The sequence below is a fragment of the Pogoniulus pusillus genome, chromosome 39 (genome assembly GCF_015220805.1).
Source record: "Pogoniulus pusillus isolate bPogPus1 chromosome 39, bPogPus1.pri, whole genome shotgun sequence".
NCBI lineage: Eukaryota > Metazoa > Chordata > Aves > Piciformes > Lybiidae > Pogoniulus > Pogoniulus pusillus.
Window position 1 is genome coordinate 6,323,963 of NC_087302.1, and position 19,415 is coordinate 6,343,377.

Below are 19,415 nucleotides of genomic sequence, written 5' to 3' on the forward strand. Positions count from 1 at the left end.
TCCATGATTCTATGTTTCTGAGACCTCATCCAACCTGTCCTTGCACACCTCCAGCGAGAGGCATCCACAACCTCCCTGAGGGAAGGGGATCAGAACCTGTGTGTGTTAACAAGTCCTGTTGGTGTCCATCCCTGTCTGCATCAGGCTTGTAAAGGCAGGTCTAGGGTGGAAGAGAGCCTCCACCCTGTACTGCTTTCCTGATCCATGCTGACATCTGCACCTTGAGGAAAGGAGCTGCTGATGGCTGTGACTGTGCTGCTGAGCTCCAGAGGTGTCTGCTGTGTGTGAACTGCTGGAGCTGTTTACCTGTGGGCTATCTGCTCTGAAGGCTTTCCCCAGGCTGGAAATCAAGCTTGTCCAACAGAGCTCGTTAGGTAATGAGCTTATTGACTAAGCTCATTAGTGGTGGAATTCATCCTGCTCAGCCCTCTGCAGCCCAAAATCTCATCTCCCTTCAGCCCAGCTTTCTGCATGGTGTGGCCCTTAGCAAGAGGGCTGACTTTTCCCTGGTTTCACCTGGCTTGGGTGCTCTCATTCAGCAGCTGTCTTGCTGAATGGATGTTTCTGCTCCTTAATCTGGGCTGCTCTTCCCTGACGAGCAGCAAAGCATCAGAGAAGGGGCTGAAGCCTTCTGCGTCGAGCGTGCCAAGGCTAGGACATGATGCCAACTCATTTCATGAGCTGAAGCAGAGTGTCTGACTCAGTAGGACTCATCCTATTAGATGATGGATGCTCCCTGGCTTGCTGAACAGACGGTTAGGCAGATGTCAGTAGGCAGGGGAACGAAAAGAGGCACCAAGGAAAAGTTGGGATTGCCTCCTGCGAGCTGACCGCAACTGCCCAGCCGCAGAGCAGGTCCTGCAGGAAGCTCTGAAGCACACAGAGAGCAATTCATGGTTGGAGAGAGGGAATTTCATCCTTGGCTTAATTATCAGCCAGTGGTTGTGATGAGAAGGGGATCTCACAGGTGGGAGGCAGGGATTTGAATCGCCCTCAGCCCAAGGGCACCACCCGAGCGTGTGCCAGGGAGGGATGTGTGCTGGCAGTGCTGCTCTCGGTGGTGGATTTCAGTCCTGCTCCTGCTTAGTTCAGACGCTGAGTGCTAGGAGAGGGCTCTCACACGGTGGAGTAAAAGGAGGTGTCAGAGGCTGTTAAATCGACAGCTGCCTGCTCCTGTCTGCCTGCTGGAGAGGCAGGAGGAAGCAATTGGAGGTTTTCTCGGTTTAATGTTGGTGACAAAGGGCCAAGAATCTGGGTAAACCCTCCGGGGGTGCTGAGCCAGGGTTGTCCTTGAGAACCACTTCTGACATCAATTGCAGGGCAAGGAGCAGTTTGTGTCTGTGTTAGCAGGTAGTGTGGCCCAGCAGGAGCTGAGCTGGTGCAGAGGAACAAGCATCCTGTTCAGTCTGGAGAGGAGAAGGCTTCCAGGTGACCTTCTTGTGGCTTTCCAGTGTCTGAAGGGGGCTGCAGGAAAGCTGGAGAGGGACTTTTGAGGCTGTCAGGTAGCGATAGGAGTGGGGGGATGGAACAAAGCTGGAGATGGGGAGGGTCAGCCTGGATGTTAGGAAGTTCTTCATCACGAGGGTGGTGAGAGGCTGGAATGGGTTGCCCAGGGAGATGGTAGAAGCCTCATCCCTGGAGGTGTTTAAGGCCAGGCTGGGTGAGGCTGTGGACAGCCTGATCTAGTGTGAGGTGTCTCTGCCCATGGCAGGGGCTTGGAGCTGAATGATCCTTGTGGTCCCTTCCAACCCTGACTGATTCTAGGATTCCAGGGAGGGTTAATTTAGCCTAATCCTGGTCTGATCCTTGGACTGAAACCCCTTTAGCAGCAGGAACATTTTAGGTGCATTCCTGGAGTGCATCTTCCAGTCCTCATTTGCATGTCCAAACTGCAGCAGGTGCAGGAGGACTGAGCTTTCTTTCCATGAGTGCTCCTGACCCAAACTTAGACAGACAGGTAGGTGGACTCCAGGAGAAAGCAGCTTGGAGCAGCCTTCTCCCCTTTTGGCTTTCCTTTTGATGGCAGCTCACTGCTGCCAGGCTTTAGGCTGCAAAAGTGTCTGGTTGGTCTTATCCCTTCCAACTGAAAAGCAAAGTGCTGCTTTTGCTCTTACCACAGTGCCTGTGATTAATATTTAAGGAGGATGGCTCCTGTGTGCTCCAGGTCAAGCAAGCAGAGAGGGAAGTGAGTACTGCTGATCCCCTGGGGGTGTATCAGGGTGCTGGGGTGCTCTTGCTGCCATTCAACACAGCAGCTGCTTCCCTCCAGATGTGTGGGATGTGACTTGAGCTGCTTGACCTTGTGATTAGGAGACACCACAGAACAGTCACCCTGAGATCTCTCTGGCTGAGCTGAGCTCTCAGTGACCTGCAGGACCACACTCACCAGATGCCAACAATCATTCTCAAGGGCTTACTGGGGATGTACCTCAGGCAAGTGTCAGCAGGTCCTGGAGGCAGAGAGCAGAAGCTGCTCTGTGATTGGATTCTGATGCAGCTGGCAGGTCAGGGCAGGATTCCTCAGGCCATCCTCAGCAGCTCTCCTCAGTGCTCCAAGCCCAGCTTTGAGTGGCTGCCCAGTCTGGAGGTGGTTTTGCTGCAGAAGCTTTTGTAAGTGACAAATGATTTTGGTCAGACTCTGGAACAAGTTGCCCAGAGTGGTTCTGGATGCTCTCTCCCTGAAGATGTTCAAGGCCAGGTTGGATGAGACCTTGGGCAACCAAGTTGAGTTGAGAGATGTCCAAGGTTGGAGTAGATGATCTCTGAGCTCCCTTTCAGTGTGATCCATTCTATGTTTCACAGGCAGAGCTCTGCTCTCCATCAGGAGAGCCACTGGTGACAATGACACCAAAGTGCTCATCCCCAGACCCAAACCCCTCAAGGCTCCATGCAGAAAGTAAGAAGTGCACAGTGAAAAGCAGAGGACCAAGGGGCAAAAGGATGAGGGAAAGAAAGGGCCAGATGCTGCAGCTTCATTTCTGAAGGACTTGCACCTTTTAGAGGGGTGATGAATTTGTTCCTCCCCTGGCAGGCAGTGATTTGACTTGCCACATGCCTCCTAGTCAGTTCCCAGCAGGGTTTAATGTTGGAACAATGACATTCCATTAGGTATTGATTTTAAAATAACTCTTCCACACTTAGTTGTAACTTTAAGAGGTGAATTACAGCCCTTGCCCGTGCTCTAATGGAGCAGTGGTAAATAGCTAACGAGGCACAATCTGTTTCTGCAGGCATTGCCTGTCCAGGAGAAGGCAGAGCTGGGCTGAGCCCTGCCAGATCTCCTGGTCTGCAGGAAAAGCAGCCAGCAGCCTGCCTGCTCCAAAGGACATCATCCATAAATTGACAGTAGAAGTGGTGGGATCTGACAGAAAAGAAGATTCCACCCAACATTGGGTGCTTCTGTGCTCCACAACCTCCCTGGGCAACCTGTGCCAGTGCCTCACTACCCTCAACCTGTGCCAGTGCCTCACTACCCTCAACCTGAGTCAGTGTCTCACTACCCTCAACCTGAGTCAGTGTCTCACCACCCTCAACCTGTGCCAGTCTCTCACCACCCCCACTGGAAAGAATTTTTTCCCAATCTCCAGTCTAAAGCTCTCCTTGCCAAGCTTCAATCCCTAGAAGTACAAGCCCTTGTCAAAAGTCCCTCCCCAGCTCTCCTGCAGCCCCCTTCAGCCCCTTCACCCCTCAGGAAATGGCAAGGGAAATGCCTCCTGTTGCTTTCCTCAAGTTAAAGTGGGGCAGGAGCTTCAGTTTGCCTTTTTAGGTGCCCGCTGCTAAATCAGTGCCAGGTAAGGTGGAGGTCAGGCTGTGAGGTCCAGATGGCATCTGTAACCCATGAAAGTGGCTGTTGGCACCCACCCAGGCAGAGGATTAACCTCTGGGTTGCAGAGACAGGAGTGTCTCAGGAGCTCCTCTTAAAGCCCAGCATAGGAGCCATATGCCCTCTGCTCCACCGCGAACCCGTTCCGACTGTGTGGGCTGTAATCAGCTAAGAGACCTAATTAGTTTGGGCTAATTTGTAGTGGGGCCTTTAACTTCACATCCCCCTTTCCCTGCTTTCTGACTGACAGTGGCTACTCTGTCCCTTGTTTTCAGCTGATCTCTGTAAACTAATTACTTTTACTGGGTCAGCGCCGTTATGAAATTATCCTTTTATGAGGCTAAAAATAGCTTGGATCCAGTCAGGAAGCCAATCACTTCCTTTCCTGGCCAATGAAAATACAACCTTATCTCTCATCTTTCTTTCTCAGGCACTTACTGATCACAGGAAGGGGAGAGGGGGGGGGTGGGGAAAACCAAAAAGAGAGAGAGGAGCTTAGCAAAACTGTGTACATCAGTCGCGAGAGATCTTTTGTACGTCAGTTGCTAGAGATCCTTTGTGCATCAGTTGCTAGAGATGCATCTCTGCCAAGGCTTCCATGGGTATATTTAGCAGCCCTGGTACAGATTTAGCCAGTGCCATTACTTAGCTTTATTCAAAATCATTCACTTCTCCTTTACCCTAAAGGGAAGTTATTTTGTCTTGCACGTTAGGAGCGGTGTGTTCGCCAGGACGTGCGGGCGCTGCAAAGAGCCAGAGCTGCACACACCCCTCCCCTCCCTCCCCCCCTCAAAAAAAAACCCCAACAAACCTAAGGACAGGCAAGAAGAAAAGAAAACTCGACTGAATTCCACTTGCTCTGCCAATGAATAAAGGTATTGGAATACTTCTGGGCTTCTGGGGGACACAAAGAGCTCCCAAAATGAGCTGCCCACCTGCGAGTCGCATGGCGCTAGCGGAAGGGAAGAGGTTCCCATCTGTGGCTGCTGACACAAAGCCATTTTGCACACAGGAGCTGTAAATCCATTAGGGGAAGAAAAATTGCTGCATGTTTCGTGGCAGATGAAGCTGGAGGCAAGAGAATGAAAGCCCAGGAAGATGGCTTCTTTGTGTAGCTCCATCAATTCATCGCCTGATTGGATTTTCTCTCTATTAAATCCTAGCGGCTCTGCGGCCCCTGTGGACGGAGGAGTTGTTGACTGTGTGGGGCGGGGGGAGGGAGAGTGATGACTTTTCAGCTCCTTGCTTGACAAAGGAAATCTCCCCCCCCCAGCCCATCCATCTTCCCCTGTGATGAGGTGGAATATGCAAAGCAGCCTTCCTATTAAAGCCCTTTCTCCGGTGGAGTTGAGCGGCTGGTGCTGAAGAGCTGAAGAGCGCAAGGCAGTGCCTGGGCCAAGCGGCAGGCTTCTGGAGGAGCCAGGAATGAGGAATGGCAGCACTCCAGAGATGATTTATGATTTCCTTTCCCTTGCAAACCCCTCGTAGTTTGCATGGAGGAGGGTGAATGAAGGTTACTATCAGCTCGAGTGGTTTGGCTGCCTCGTGTTGGAGAGGCAACCGCAGAGAGGTCCTGCTCCGTGCCGGGGCTGGCGGCGGCAGCAAACGTGGTCAGCATTGGGGGGGTTCAGCCTGGTCCAGCTGTCAGCAGTTTGGCAGCAAGGATTTCACGTGCTCAGAGCACGAGGAGGAGCAGCTGAGGGAGTTGGGCTTGTTCAGCCTGTGGAAAAGGAGGCTGAGGGGAGATCTCATTGCTCTCAAGAACTCCCTGAAAGAAGGTTGGAGCCAGGTGGGGATTGGGCTCTTCTGCCTGATAACAAGCAATAGGATAAGAGGGTTTGGTCTCTTCAGACCCCACCTGCAGTCCTGGGTGCAGTTCTGGAGCACAAGCAGGACAGGGAAGTGTTGGAGCCAGTCCAGAGGAGGCCACCAAGATACTCAGAGGGCTGCAACAGCTCTGCTCTGAGAACAGGCTGAGAGAGTTAGGGCTCTGCAGCCTGGAGGAGAGAAGGCTTGGAGGAGACCTTGGAGTGACCTTCCAGGGTGTGAAGTGGGCTTCAGGAAGGCTGTGGAGGGACTATTGACAAGATCTTGTAATGACAGGACAAGGGGTAATGGGTTTGAAGTGGCAGAGGGGAGACTGACAGTGGGTGTTAGGAAGAAGTTGTTTACAGTGAGGGTGGTGAGACACTGGCACAGGTTGCCCAGGGAGGCTGTGGAGCACAGAAGCACCCAATGTGATAAAAAATATTGGGTGCTTCTGTGCTCTACAACCTCCCTGGAGGTGTTCAAGGCCAGGTTGGATGAGGCCTTGAGCAACCTGTTCTAGTAGGAGGTGTCCCTGCCTATGGCAGGGGCTTGGAACTGGCTGAGCTTTGAGGTCCCTTCCAACCTAACCCATTCTGTGATCCTATGAAATGGCCTTGGGTTGCCCCCAGGAGTGGTTTAGTTTGGCTCTGAGGGGCAATTTCCTTCCCCAAAGGGTTGGCAAAGCCTGGGCCAGGCTGCCCAGGGCAGTAGTGAGGTCTCCATTCCTGGAGGGAGATGTGATGCTGAGGGCCATAGTTTAGTGCAGCCCTGGCAGTGCTGGGTTAACATTTGAGCTTGATGATCTTCCAGGTCTTTTCCACCCACAATGGTTCCATCACCTTGTGATTGTGTTTCACTCCTTAAATTGCATTCCCTTGCTTGTCCATGTCTGACCACCAATGAACAGGAAAGCACAAGAGAGCAGCCAAAGGATGCTGCTTCTTTGAGGGGACTGATCAGGTGCCAGCCTTCTGATGCTCTCTCTGACCCACATCTTGCAGAACCACAGGGTGCCAGCTTGAACCAAGACCAACCCAAAGAGCCCCTACCCCCACATCCCTGCTCTCTAAGCACTCAACTAATAAAACCATTGAAGACATTTCAGATCTTGCTCCAGGTCAGGCTGTTGACATAACCAGGGCAGCACATCTGTTTTATTGACTCCCTCACGTTAGCCTGCTTCCTTCAGTGAATGCTGCAGACAGGGCTGTGTTGTCCATGTGCACTGATGTGCATCTCTCAAACTCACTGACCAGCAAAGCTGAATCAGAGAGAGGGACAGGGCTCTCAAACCATTGTGTGCTGGAAAATTGTAAAGGAGACAGTCAGACAGAAGATAAATTCTTCTGAGCCCACCCTGAGGGGGCTGAGCTGGGGGAGCTCAGCCTTTGTCAGGCGATAGAGAGTCCCACAGTGCAGAACCAAACCCACTCACAGCCTCTGCTCCTTGGTCCATCCTGCTGCTGGCTTCTTAACAAAACATGGGCAAAGATCTCAGTGATGATCCTCTCCAGGAAAGAAACTCTTCACTGAAAGAGTGCTGAGGCATGGAAAGAGGCTGCCCAGGCAGGTGGTGGAGTTGCCATCCCCAGGAGGTGTTGAAGACGCTGTAGAGGTGGAGCTTCAGGGCATAGTGTAGTTGGAGTCATTCATCTTAAAAGTCTTTGCCAACCTTAATGATTCTGTGATACACTGCAGGTTTCCCACCCTTCTCTACCCCAGCCTGCCCCTAGCTGTGGTGGGGATGGGGGTACTGAGCTGGGCATGATAGGGAGCCCAGCAGTGATGCCCTGCAGAGTCCTCAGGAGCTCTCCGTGCCCTGGGATGGTGCAGGGGAGATGCAGCTCTGAGGTTTTCACACCTACAATTTGCTGTCACAGACATTGCCTGAGAGTTGGAAACATCTTGCTGTTAGAGGAGATGAAAACAGCTCTAAAAAGCTTAGAAAAAGTAAGAGCTGTGGGCAAAACTGGTGTGGGGCTTGGTGAGAAAGGTCCCATGCTGTGTTTGTGGGGTGTGCTGGAGGGCAGCAAAACATGAGGCTGCCTCATGCATGGCCAAACGAGGCTGAGGAGTGGATAAAACTTGTACACTGGCACCAGAACTCATGGCAATGAAACTGCCTCTCTCTGGATGTAAAACTGGTGGCTGCTGTTCAGCAAGCCAGCCAAAAACCAAGCCAGGGACACAAATGCTAATGAAGGGAGCCAGCACTGTGCTCCTCTGCTGCTTTGGGCAGCAGCTGCGTGGCTGAGATGGGGGATCCTGGGGACAAAACCTCCTGCAGAGCAAAGAGAGGTTGCAGGCAGAGCTCAGGGTCCTTGTGTGGGTGCTTTAGACAAGGGCAAGAGAGGAGCTGGGTTGCTTTTGGCCCTCTTGAGAGAAATGTTTCTGCATGAATTGGAGAGATGATTTTGAATTAATTTTGAGTGGTTGTTTCAGTAATTCAGATTGATTTAAGATGCACCCAAGAATAATGCTTTCATTAGAAAATCTCCTGAGCAAAATTTAAATGCTGCTAAATTAAAAACAGCCTCTCTTAAACCAGGGCTGATGAGCACAGCAGAGGGATCAGAGATGCAGGGGCAGTGTAATTGAATTCCTTTGCTTGCTTTCCCATACCAGGAGAGCTCTTGTACCTGTCTCCTTGGGTTGGTAACTACCTGGGGAGCTTCAAGTCTTGGATTCCTCAGGGCTGATTTGCATAGTACCCCCCCCACACACACCTCCAAGCAGCACTTTGCTTTCTGCAATGCTTCACCTTCCAGAATCTTAGAATAAAGCAGATTGGAAGAGGCCTTCAAGCTCATCCAGCCCAACCTAGCACCCAGCCCTGCCCAACCAACCAGACCATGGCACTAAGTGCCCCAGCCAGGCTTGGCTTCAACACCTCCAGCCACAGCCACTCCACCACCTCCCTGGGCAGCCCATTCCAATGCCAATCACTCTCTCTGACAACAACTTCCTCCTCACATCCAGCCTAGACCTGCCCTGGCACAGCTTGAGGCTGTGTCCCCTTGTTCTGTTGCTGGCTGCCTGGCAACAGAGCCCAATCCCACCTGGCTACAGCCTCCCTTCAGGCAGCTACGGACTCTGCCCTGAGCCTCCTCTTCTGCAGGCTGCACCCCCCCAGCTCCCTCGGCCTCTCCCTAGCCCTACTCAAGGGCTAGGGGTGGCACCAAGGATGCTTTGCTCCTTAGGGGCTGTCCCTGCACTCACATCTGGGACCCCACCACCATCCCAACCAGCCCCAGAAAGTTCTTCTCTGTGGAGCTGGTCTGGTAGCAATTAAGTTTTCAAGGCTCACAGTAGCAACTTCTCTGTCTAGCAGAGGTTTTGAGCAGGCCATTGGGGAGCATTTGGCTCTGGGGAGCTGGATAAGGAGGGGCTGGGTCCCTGCCGAGTGTGGCCATGGGCAGCTCGGGGCTGTCAGAGAGCACAGAGGCACTTTGGGGTCTGCTGCTGTTGAGGTTTCTGAGTTGCTCCTGAGTCTGTGACACACCATTGAGCTTGGCTGGTAGGCTGCTTGCTGCAGACACCTATTTTAATTAAGATCCTGCAACAAAAATCCCTGATCAGTACTAGAAGTCAGAGCTTTAATAAGCATTTGATAGGTCCCTTTCCAGTGAACTCTTTACAAAGCTGTGTTGAAATGCCTGGGTTTAAAATTCTTGTCAACTCGTGTAAAGGCCTCATTCATCCCTAATTTCTGTGATTACAGCAGATTGAGAACACTCCAGGTCCTCAGGAGCACTCTGCTCTGTCTTATCCGTGCCTTCGGGAGGGAAGCGGCAGGGAACAAGACCAAGAGACTGCTGAGGGGGATGGAGCCTCAGCCACCCTCCAGCACGTCCTGAATCTGCTCCAGGAGCAGGGCTTGCTGCCAAGCAACACTGACACATCCTTTCACCTCAGCTCCCCCATCACCAAGACCTACCAACACAAAGGTGGGGGTGTGCATGTGTGTGTGGGCACAAAGAGAGGAGTCTCTCTCTCTCTGGAGATACTCAAGCCTTGACTGGGCATGTTCCTGTGTGATCTGGTATAGGTAATCCCTCTCTGGCAGAGGATCAGCTTTTGAGGTGCCTTTCAGCCCCTGAATGTCTGTGATTCTATGGTGTTGTGGTTCTCTGATTCTATTATTCTCTGATTCTCTGATTCTATTATTCTCTGATTCTCCGATTCTGTTATTCTCTGATTCTCTGATTCTGTGATTCTGTGGTTCTGTGATTCTGTGACTGTGATTCTGTGGTTCTGACTCTGTGATTCTATGGTTCTATGACTCTGTGGTTCTGTGACTGTGATGCTGTGGTTCTGTGACTGTGATGCTGTGGTTCTGTGACTGTGATTGTGTGACTCTGTGATTCTGTGGTTCTATGATTCTGTGGTTCTGACTCTGTGATTCTATGGTTCTATGACTCTGTGGTTCTGTGATTGTGATGCTGTGGTTCTGTGATTGTGTGACTGTGATTGTGTGACTGTGGTTCTATGATTCTGTGGTTCTGACTCTGTGGTTCTATGATGCTGTGGTTCTGTGGTTCTATGACTCTGTGGTTCTGACTCTGTGGTTCTGACTCTGTGGTTCTATGATGCTGTGATTCTGTGGATCTGTGATTCTGTGACTGTGATTCTGTGGTTCTATGACTCCGTGGTTCTATGATGCTGTGATTCTGTGGTTCTGTGACTGTGATTCTCTGATTATTCTCTGATTCTGTGACTGATTCTATGGTTCTCTGACTCTCTGATTCTGTGACTGTGATTCTCTGATTCTGTGGTTCTATGATTCTATGACTCTGTGATTCCATGATCCTCGCTCAGCAGAGCCCAGGAAGCAGAGCTGTGCCTCCCATCTTGTGCAGGGGTGCACACAAAGAAGCCACTCAGGACAGGTGCTGCTCCAAAGCAGCTCAGATACAATGGTGGGGACAAGAGAGTGGGAAGTGACCAGTATGGACCAGTAAGAACGTGGAAATCTGAAGCAGAGGGTGGGAGAGTGCAGGCACCCAAAGCCCAGCGCTGATCCCTGAGCTAGGGCTGACTTCTGCTCCAGGCTAAGCAGCTCAGCTTCTGCTGTAGGAACCTGCACACTGTGCTTAGACGTTCGAAAAGGAGGGAAAAGATCTTCTGGGTGACTATGACAAACATGTTCTACATTCTCATTTAATGAAGGAATTCAGCTTTGCAGTTGTCATCTGCTCAGCTCCTGCACCTTCTCTGACAGCTGAATTATGATCTTAATAATTTACAAGTGCTACTGTGAGCCTGCTCCTCTTTAATGGGCACAGAGAAGTGTTTAAAATCAAAAGCAGTTTAGACAAAAAGCGGTCACCATAGTGCAGGGATGAGAACTGTCTGCATCTGAACTTAAACTGTGGCAACTCTCCAGTGGGAAAACTCTTTGCCAAGCCACTCTGAACACCAGATATTGGTCTGGGGTGTGGAATGGAGAGCTGCTGCCCCGCCAGAACTTTGGGACTGCCTGGAGCAGCCTGCCTGTCATTCAGAGAATCAAGCAGGTTGGAAGAGAGCTCCAAGCTCATCCAGCACAACCTAGCACCCAGGCCTGGCCAAGCAACCAGACCATGGCACTAAGTGCCCCAGCCAGGCTTGACTGCAACACCTCCAGACACAGCGACTCTACCACCTCCCTGGGCAGCCCATTCCAATGCCAATCACTCTCTCTGCCAGGAACTTCCTCCTAACATCCAGCCTAGACCTGCCCTGGCACAGCTTCAGCCTGGGTCCCCTTGCTCTGTTGCTGGCTGCCTGGCAGCAGAGCCCAACCCCACCTGGCTGCAGCCTCCTTTCAGGTAGTTGTAGGCAGCAATGAGCTCTGCCCTGAGCCTCCTCTGCTGCAGGCTGCACACCCTCATCTCCCTCAGCCTCTCCTCATGGAGTTTATGTTCCAGGCCCCTCCCCAGCTTTGCCACCCTTCTCTGGACATGTTTCCTACTTCCTACGTTTCCTACTTTCCTACTTTTTCCTACTCTGGACATGATTCCTACTTTCCTTTACATAACCCTGGCAGGGTGAGGGTTTGGTCATTCTGCTTACAAAGGTTTTAGTTCAAAGCAACAGAAGCTCAAATCTATAATCTCAGTGGAAACATCTGTAAGACAGAAATGAAATATAAGAGGGGGGGAGGTAGGGGGGAAAAAAAGGTGCCCTCCAGGCTACATTCCCCTTGCTTTGATAACATTATCTTTGTGCCTGTCCTTGGGAATGTTTGCAATCCTACTGCAGCTGCAGCACACATTCGTGGGTTGCTTTGGCTTTTCTTTCTTCTTGAGCTCACAACTAAACAGAGACAAGAAGCCCAAACCCTGCTCCACTCAAGCACCAACCAGACCACGGGCAGTGTGGTGACCCACACTATCCGCTCGAATTCACCACACCTCTGGTCCCTGGCAGGCCGAGGGAAGAGGCAGCGACTGACGTGGTGAGAAGGGACAGCGCACAGCCAGCAGCCTCCTGTGCCATCCACGTTTGGAACGAATGGCTGCCAAGCCCACGAGCTGCCAGCTCCCCTGCGCTCGCATCAACCCTCCCCTCCTGCAGCAGGAGAGGGAAACAGGACCTGCTGCTCCGCAGCCTCGCTCCTCCTGCTCTCCTTCCCCGCTGTGCCGAGCGTTTCCCGAGTGGGTGTAAGAGCAGTTTCTGCTTTCAACAACTTTGCATCAGCAGAGCTCGCACAAGTTGTAAGGCAGAGAACAATCGAACCCCTGACAGCTCCAGCCCCTTCTCGAGCATGCACCCTGGAAAACACTCAAGAGTACCCAAAGCTGAGTTCCCAGCACATGCTTGCCTGCTGCTCAGTAGAAGGAAATGTCCTACTCACCCCAGTGTTGTCATGGTGACAATAGTATACCAAAAGGAAGCAGGGATACTGGTGAATTTGCTTGCCGAGGATCCTTTCTCCGCATAAAACATCACAGTTGCAAAGATGATGATTGCCATAGTGAGGGAAAAGAGGAGAAAGCCAAGCTCGGAGGCACAGCTCTTCAAAGTGTAGCCCAAGATTCTTAAGCCTTGGGAATGGCGAGAGAACTTGAAAATCCTGAAAACCCTGAAAACCCTTAGCGTCACAAAGGCGCCGCTGACGTCCTCGTTGTTGGTCATCACCAAGCCAATGTAGTAGGGCATGATGGCCACCACGTCGATGATGCTCATCACGCTTCTGATGAACCTGTAGCGGCTGGGGGCCGCGAAGAGCCTCAGCAGGTACTCGACCGTGAAAATCATCACGCAAGCCGTGTCCAAGCAAAAGAAAGCCACGGCGTACCTCTCCCCGCACGGCAGCTCCTTGTGCCCGGGCACCGTGCCGCAGGGGACAGTTTCCACCACGTTGGTGATCACAGAGACGGCGATAAAGAAGCCGGTGACGTAGTAAAAGACTAAGGCTAAGGTGCTGGTGTGGGGGTTCTCAAAGGCTCGCCACATGGTCTGCCGGAAGCTCAGGGATGGCATGGAGCCTTCTTGGTTGTTCTCGGAGTCGTTGTCGTCCATCAGCCGCTCGGCGTTCTCCCGCTTGCGGTCCTTGTACTCTTCGTAGCAGCAGTCGCCGATGATCTCGGGCAGGATCCCGTAGAAGGCCAGCTCCTCGTCGTAGGCGGAGATGCACTCGTACCTGGGGTAGTGCAGCTTGCCAGTTCGGTAAAAATTCAAGATGCACCTGAAGACCTCAGGGTCCCGGTCGAAGAAGTACTCCTTGGTGTCCTCGTTGAAGAAGAACTCCTTCTCGGTGCTGCCCAGGAGTGTGTCCGGGTACCTCTCCAGTGTAGTCCTCCAGGTCTGGAAGCGCCTGCCGCTCACGTTGAGGATGATCAGCTCGTCCTGCCTCTTGTTTTTCTCTGTTGGAGCCAGTGGCATGGGACAGTTGGCCACTGGCATCCATCCTATGGCAGCTGCCCTGGCAAAGGGCAACCAGGCTGCTACTCCTGCCGCCATGATGACCCCGGGGGCCTTGTTACTGGAGAAGATGGTTAGGCTGCTCCGGAGACCTCTTGGAAGTCAGATCAGTTCCATCTGAAAGACAGGACAAAATAAAACCACAACAGAGTCAGGCAGAGTGTCCTGCCCCGTGGGGTTAAAGGGGCAGAAACCAGGGTGGACACACAGGTGCAGACCATCTGGCTTGCCCCTGGGTCCTGGTTGAAGACTGATGTGAAACAAGGCCCAGGCTCATCAGCGCAGCGGGGCTGTGGCACCATTAGAGACGGAACCTTTGAATAGCAAATGATTCCTCATTAAAAGCATTTTAAAAGTAGCATAAACACACTAATTTATATTTGCTTCCCTACAAACAAGAGTAATCCATCATTCCCCCAGGTGTGAGCCTCCTCTGCTCATCACTTTGACTACAGCTGTCAAAAAAGAGCTGGGAGCTGCAGCAAAAATCAGCTCGTGTTCACCCAGTGACAGGTACCCCAGGAAAAGCCACCCCTGGACTGAGCTGGGGTGCCAGTCTGAGTCGAGTTCAGCATGGAATGAGTCTCTCATTAAGAACATTTTCACCTGAAGGAAAGAGAAAGCCTTTGGTTCTCTTCCACCTTTAATTACAGACCTGACCTCAGCAGCAGCTCTTTGCTGGTCTCTTTCATTTAAGAGGTGAGTGTTAACTCTTGGGAATTGTTGCATCCCTCCACCAAACTGGGGGAAAATCCTGACTGTTAGAGAGATCTGTTCAGAATACATGAGCACAGCAGAGCTGAGTAACACTTAGGGTCCCTGCTGGGAAAACCTGATGGATTAAGCTGCCCACTGAGTACTGAGAACATCAGGATGAGGGAAGCCTCCCAAGCTGGATAACTTCCTTCCAGCAGGAAGATACCTCAGTTCTTTCCTACCTCCCAAGCTGGATAACTTCCTTCCAGCAGGAAGATACCTCAGTTATTTCCTACCTCCCAAGCTGGACAACTTCCTTCCAGCAGGAAGATACCTCAGTTATTTCCTAGCTAACAGAGGCAGAAGCCCTTCAACCTCAAGGACTGGAACAGGTTTCCAGGGAGGTTGTGGGTCATAGAATCATAGAATCATAGACTCAGTCAGGGTTGGAAGGGACCAAAGGATCATCTAGTTCCAACCCTCATCATCTAGTTCCAAACCCCATCATCTAATTCAACTCCCCAGGGATGCTTTCTCCCTGGAGGTGTTCAAGGTCAGGTTGGATGAGGCCTTGAGTGACTTGTTCTAGTGGGAGGTGTCCCTGCCTATGGCAGGGGGTTGGAAGTGGCTGATCCTTGAGGTCCCTTCCAACCTAAACCATTCTATGAAATGCAACACATTCACTGCTCTCTTGATTTCCAGATGAAAGCTATCCTGAGTTGTCCAGCCCCTCAGCCATTGGAAGCCAACCTTCTCTCAAAGTTGTGCCAAGGGAAGTACAGGCTGGATGTTAGGAGGAACTTCTTCACAGAGAGAGTGATTGGCATTGGAATGGGCTGCCCAGGGAGGTGGTGGAGTCACCATCCCTTGAGGTGTTCAAGAAAAGATTGGATGAGGCACTTAGTGCCATGGTCTACATGACTGGATAAGACTGGATGAGCTTGGAGGTCTCTTCCAACCTGGTTGATTCTATGATTCTATGAAAGCTGGGTCTGGTATTGTGATTCTGATCTAGCCAAAGATCTTGCTGCTCTTTGGTCAGAGTTCTTGCACTGCTCAACTTTGTTTTCACTTGTATTTCCCTTCATCCTCCCAGTCCTTTTCTAATCCTAGCACAAAACCACCTGGAGAAAGGAGCTATCATTGTGTAAAATGCATTAGGGACCCTACCAGAAGTTGCTTTGTCAGTGGCAATCCCATTGATTCGACTGATCCAGGCTCTCAAAGCTCGATTGTATCCTCTGCCTGGGTTCCTCCTAAGCAATTCCACCCAGAAGTTCTTTAACTGGATGGAAGCTTCCCCTCCAGCTCCCCAGCCTGCAGCTCTATCGATCCCCACAGGCCATCAAAACACTGAATAAAAAATGACGGAGTCCATCTGTGGTGAAGATGACTGAACTGCTCACCGAGATGCTCTTCCTCTTCAGGGTGCATTAACATTCATCACCTTAATGTGGAGGATCTTTCCATGCAATTTTACTACCTAAAGGACAATTGAAATCCCTCGTGGAAGCATCTTAGTGCTGCTGGAAGAGGTTTTGTAATTACGGAACAGGCAATAACCCAGAGTGATGCATATCCCAGGGAGACACTTTGCTTGCATACGTGGCTCTGGAGCCAACATCCCACAGTGCTTCCTATGAGGAATCGTTCAGTGTTTCTGTGCACTCCTCTCCCTCTGAAGAGGGGATTTGCTGCGTTCCTAGCACCAGGCTGGCAGCCCTTGTAGAGCAGTCTCTGCGGGCTGTGCGGGGAAGTGGCAGAGCCCAGCTCTGCAAACTTGCTCTGCACCACCTTGCAGAGCAGCCCTGGGCTTCGGCTGAAGGGCCAGCTCCAAGGGTTCTGTGGGCTCAGACAGCAGAGCTGCCCCTTCCTTATACCCCCAGTGGGGCATCTTTAGCTTTTATCAAACACTGCAAGAGGACTGCTAAATAGGAGGCAAAGAAAACCATTTTGTTCATTCATCCCCAAAGGTAAACAGGCAAATAACCAAGAGCTCAGCATCCTGCTCCTGTTTTCCCTGCTGGAAACTGCCTTCCCTTGCTTTTTAACACCAATTAATTCTACCACAGTCAAACGGGCTCATTGGCTACATAGGGTGACCTGACCAGCTCCAGTACACTGGATCCTCATCTCCCCTGATTTCTCAGGGGAAGCTCGTTAGAAATCTCTTCTGTACTTGTTTAACTTTGGTTGCAATTCCAGGTTACCTACATTAGCTGTAGGCACTATAAATACTTCACCTATAATTGTTCTAATAAAGCATTGGTAACTCATAAGTGACTTACACATTTCTAAATCGAATTTTCAGGATAAAATGGGTCCTGCCTTGCTGGCAGTGTATGTGTGGGGAAGCTGAAGATATCTTGGCTATGAAATGGACAGGAGAGTAAAACAGAAGAGGGGTGTTCTGCCGGGGAAGTTTGGTTCCCACTTCTCCGTGACCAGGAGGTGAGGCTAGTTAAGGAAGCGTAGAGCACGCAGAGTGCTTTTCAAAGCTGCATTGCATCTGTCTTGTTTGATCCTCAAAATACACAAAAAAGAGAGTATTTTTCAGCTGTAAATTTTCTGAAAGACTGAGGGGGAGAAGAGAAATTGAATCCCCTGAGGCAGAGGTTTTGCTTTTATTTCATCCCTGAGCCCTGGGAAGTCCACCGCTCCCCGAAGCGGCGGATAGGACATTGAGCCAAGACTGGGTTTGTAACTCAGAGCTGCACAAGGGAAGCTGAGCGAGGGGAAAAAACCCAACAGCCATGAAGTTTATCTAGAGAACATGGAAAGAATCCTCCTTGTCTGCCTGCCTGGGTTCTGCAAACAGCTGCCCAGCCTCTTCAGGCTGCAAGGCAACTGCCTGGGCTCAAAATGTAGTGTAGAGTCGAGAGAGTCTCTTCAGCTCGTGTAGCGAGCAGCCAGAGTTTGATTCTAACAAGTGCATATTTAGCTGTGTGCATATTCCTGATTTTAATTACAGCAATTCCTTTGTGTAATTTGAAAGGAATTCATTAACAAAAAAGTCAGGACCCTCCTGCTGGTATTTAGCAGACCTGGTACTCAAAATAAAAGGGTCTGTCCCCTTCCGACTGAAAACAGTCAGCACCTATAGGAAACAGAACCTGTTTTCTGTGGATGATTACAGGGACAGTGAAATATTGCCAGCAGATTTGGAAGGAAAACCTGTGGGATGAGCCCCTGGACCCCTGACAGGGACCCCCATCCCCATCTCAGTCCCTTCCTAGCTGCTGCTGGCTCCGCAGGTCATCTGTGCTGCAACTGCTTGCTGGGCACTGTGGTTTCATCCCGGTTTCAACCCAAACCCTGGCAGGCATGGCTGGGACAGCAAAGCTTGAGAGGGAAACTTGAGAGAGAGCACAGTTATTCCTGTTCACCTAAAAGGTCAAGAAGTGATGGATTCTTACCCCATTAGTTCCCACAGCAAAGCCACACTTAAATGCTGTTCCTAGTCTCCGGAAAGCAGAAACCAACCCAAACTCTCCCAGTGTTTCCCTTTCCAGAAGCAGGCAGGGATGGTTTAAAGCCACACAGATAAACACCCTGAGTTTTCAGATGAGACACAGCTAAAGGGAGTGCAGAGCTTTGGGATCGCCCATTCTGTCTTCTCCTGCCCTTGTTGGGTCAGGCTCAAGCAGCAGAGATGTGTTTCAAAGCAAAATATGTCAGCCGAGGCTCAATCCTCCCTCCCCCCCATCACATCCTCTCCCTTCACAACCACACCAGACAATACAACTTTCTGCAGAACATTCCCTCCCTCAGTCCACTGCAGAGATTTAGGAGCAAAAGCAACAGGCTTAGGATAAATGCATGCAAACTTCTGCCCTCCCTCCCGGTCAGCCCAGAAGAGCCCATCTTGGCGGCTTGTGGCAGTGCCTTACCTGGCAAGGAAAGAGACTCTCCGCACCCAAAAGTAGGGCTGGCTGTGGGGAACTGGAAGGAAGGGGGAGCAGTCACTCCTCGGCATAAAAGGTGAAGTGTGCTGCCTGCCTCTGCCTCCCTCTCCCAGAGCAGTCAGAGGCAATCAGTAAATGTGATCATCACCGGGAAAGTCTATATCGAGAGATGACTAAACAGCTTCTCCTCATCACTGCCGAGACCGAGCCTCTCCCTGCCTCTCTCGCCTCAGCTTGCTGCTTTTTGCCTCCTCCCCTTCCAGCACCACTCGGAGCTTTGCTCTCGCTGCCTAAAACCAAGTGGAAAAGGCACCGGGTCCCGGGGACTCACTGGTGTGGACCCAGCTGGTGCCAGGCTGTGGGGCGAGGCAGGCGGCGGGCGGTGTGAGCTGAGAGACAGCGGCAAATGGAGCCGTTAAATACACAGCAGAGCCTACCCTGCATGCTAATGTGCCAGAGGTGGCAAGGGGGGGGATGGAGGGGAGGAAAAGTAGGGGATGAACTTCACTGGTCCCTCCCGAAGCTGCCCCCGTGTCCCTGACTCTCGGACAAGCAGGGATCGTGCAAGAGAGGTTGTTTCTCCTGGACAAGCAACTGAGCTGCTCCTTCAGCATCACACGCTCGCAGCCAACAGCATCGCATCCAGGGCAGGAAGCTGCATTCAGGAGTACAATAAATAACTCAGGCTCGAACCAATCCTTCCCTCTCTTCTCCTTCTTCCTTCCCACCACTTGTCCCCTATCCCTCATCCTGCTGTTCTCTCATGCCCAGCTCCTCACCAGCTCTTACTGGTCCTGTCTCCAATTCTCCTCAGCATCCCTCTCTCATCCACGGTCCAAAGTTGGACTCCACAGGATCACAGACTTGGCATCCTCGCCCATTTATCCGTTTGCCAGCACATCTCCATTAAGCAAATAAGCCCAAATCCGAGCTGCCCAGTCTCACCCTGCTCTTCTAGGCAGCTCCCAGCGACGACTGATGGCACCGCAGCGATAGTTGGTGACTTCCATAAAGTACGACAGAGACACACACGGCACAGGAGCCTTGCCATCGCCTCCCCCCACACCCCCGCTATGGCATTTTAATCGGGGGCTGAAGCGGGGGTGGGAGACATCTGGGGGCACTGCTCTTGCCCTTTGCTGCCCCCGGCACGCCCCCTCCCCACCCGCAGGTGACCCCCTTGATGCCAGGTCCACACCCCTCCCCCGTGCCGGTGTCCACCCTCCCGCTGCTGGGATTTAATGGCCACGGGGCTGTTGGGTCAATGCTTGCAC

The 19,415-nt window shown here is 51.7% G+C and overlaps 1 protein-coding gene across 5 annotated transcripts in view; it reads right to left on the reverse strand.

Annotated features, from left to right (window-relative positions):
* The window catches only part of KCND3 (potassium voltage-gated channel subfamily D member 3), a 143,359-nt gene that overhangs the window by 123,589 nt on the left and 355 nt on the right, over nt 1–19,415 (reverse strand). For 2 of the 5 annotated variants that reach the window (XM_064173821.1, XM_064173816.1), the window contains exon 2: nt 12,471–13,657. In XM_064173821.1, coding sequence (XP_064029891.1) covers nt 12,471–13,579 — 1,109 coding nt within the window. In that variant the 5' untranslated portion in view covers nt 13,580–13,657. Of the gene's footprint in view, nt 1–12,470; nt 13,658–18,126; nt 18,695–18,920; nt 18,941–19,086; nt 19,109–19,415 lie in introns of those variants that run through there. The other 3 variants (XM_064173819.1, XM_064173818.1, XM_064173817.1) reach the window with 3 other exon arrangements.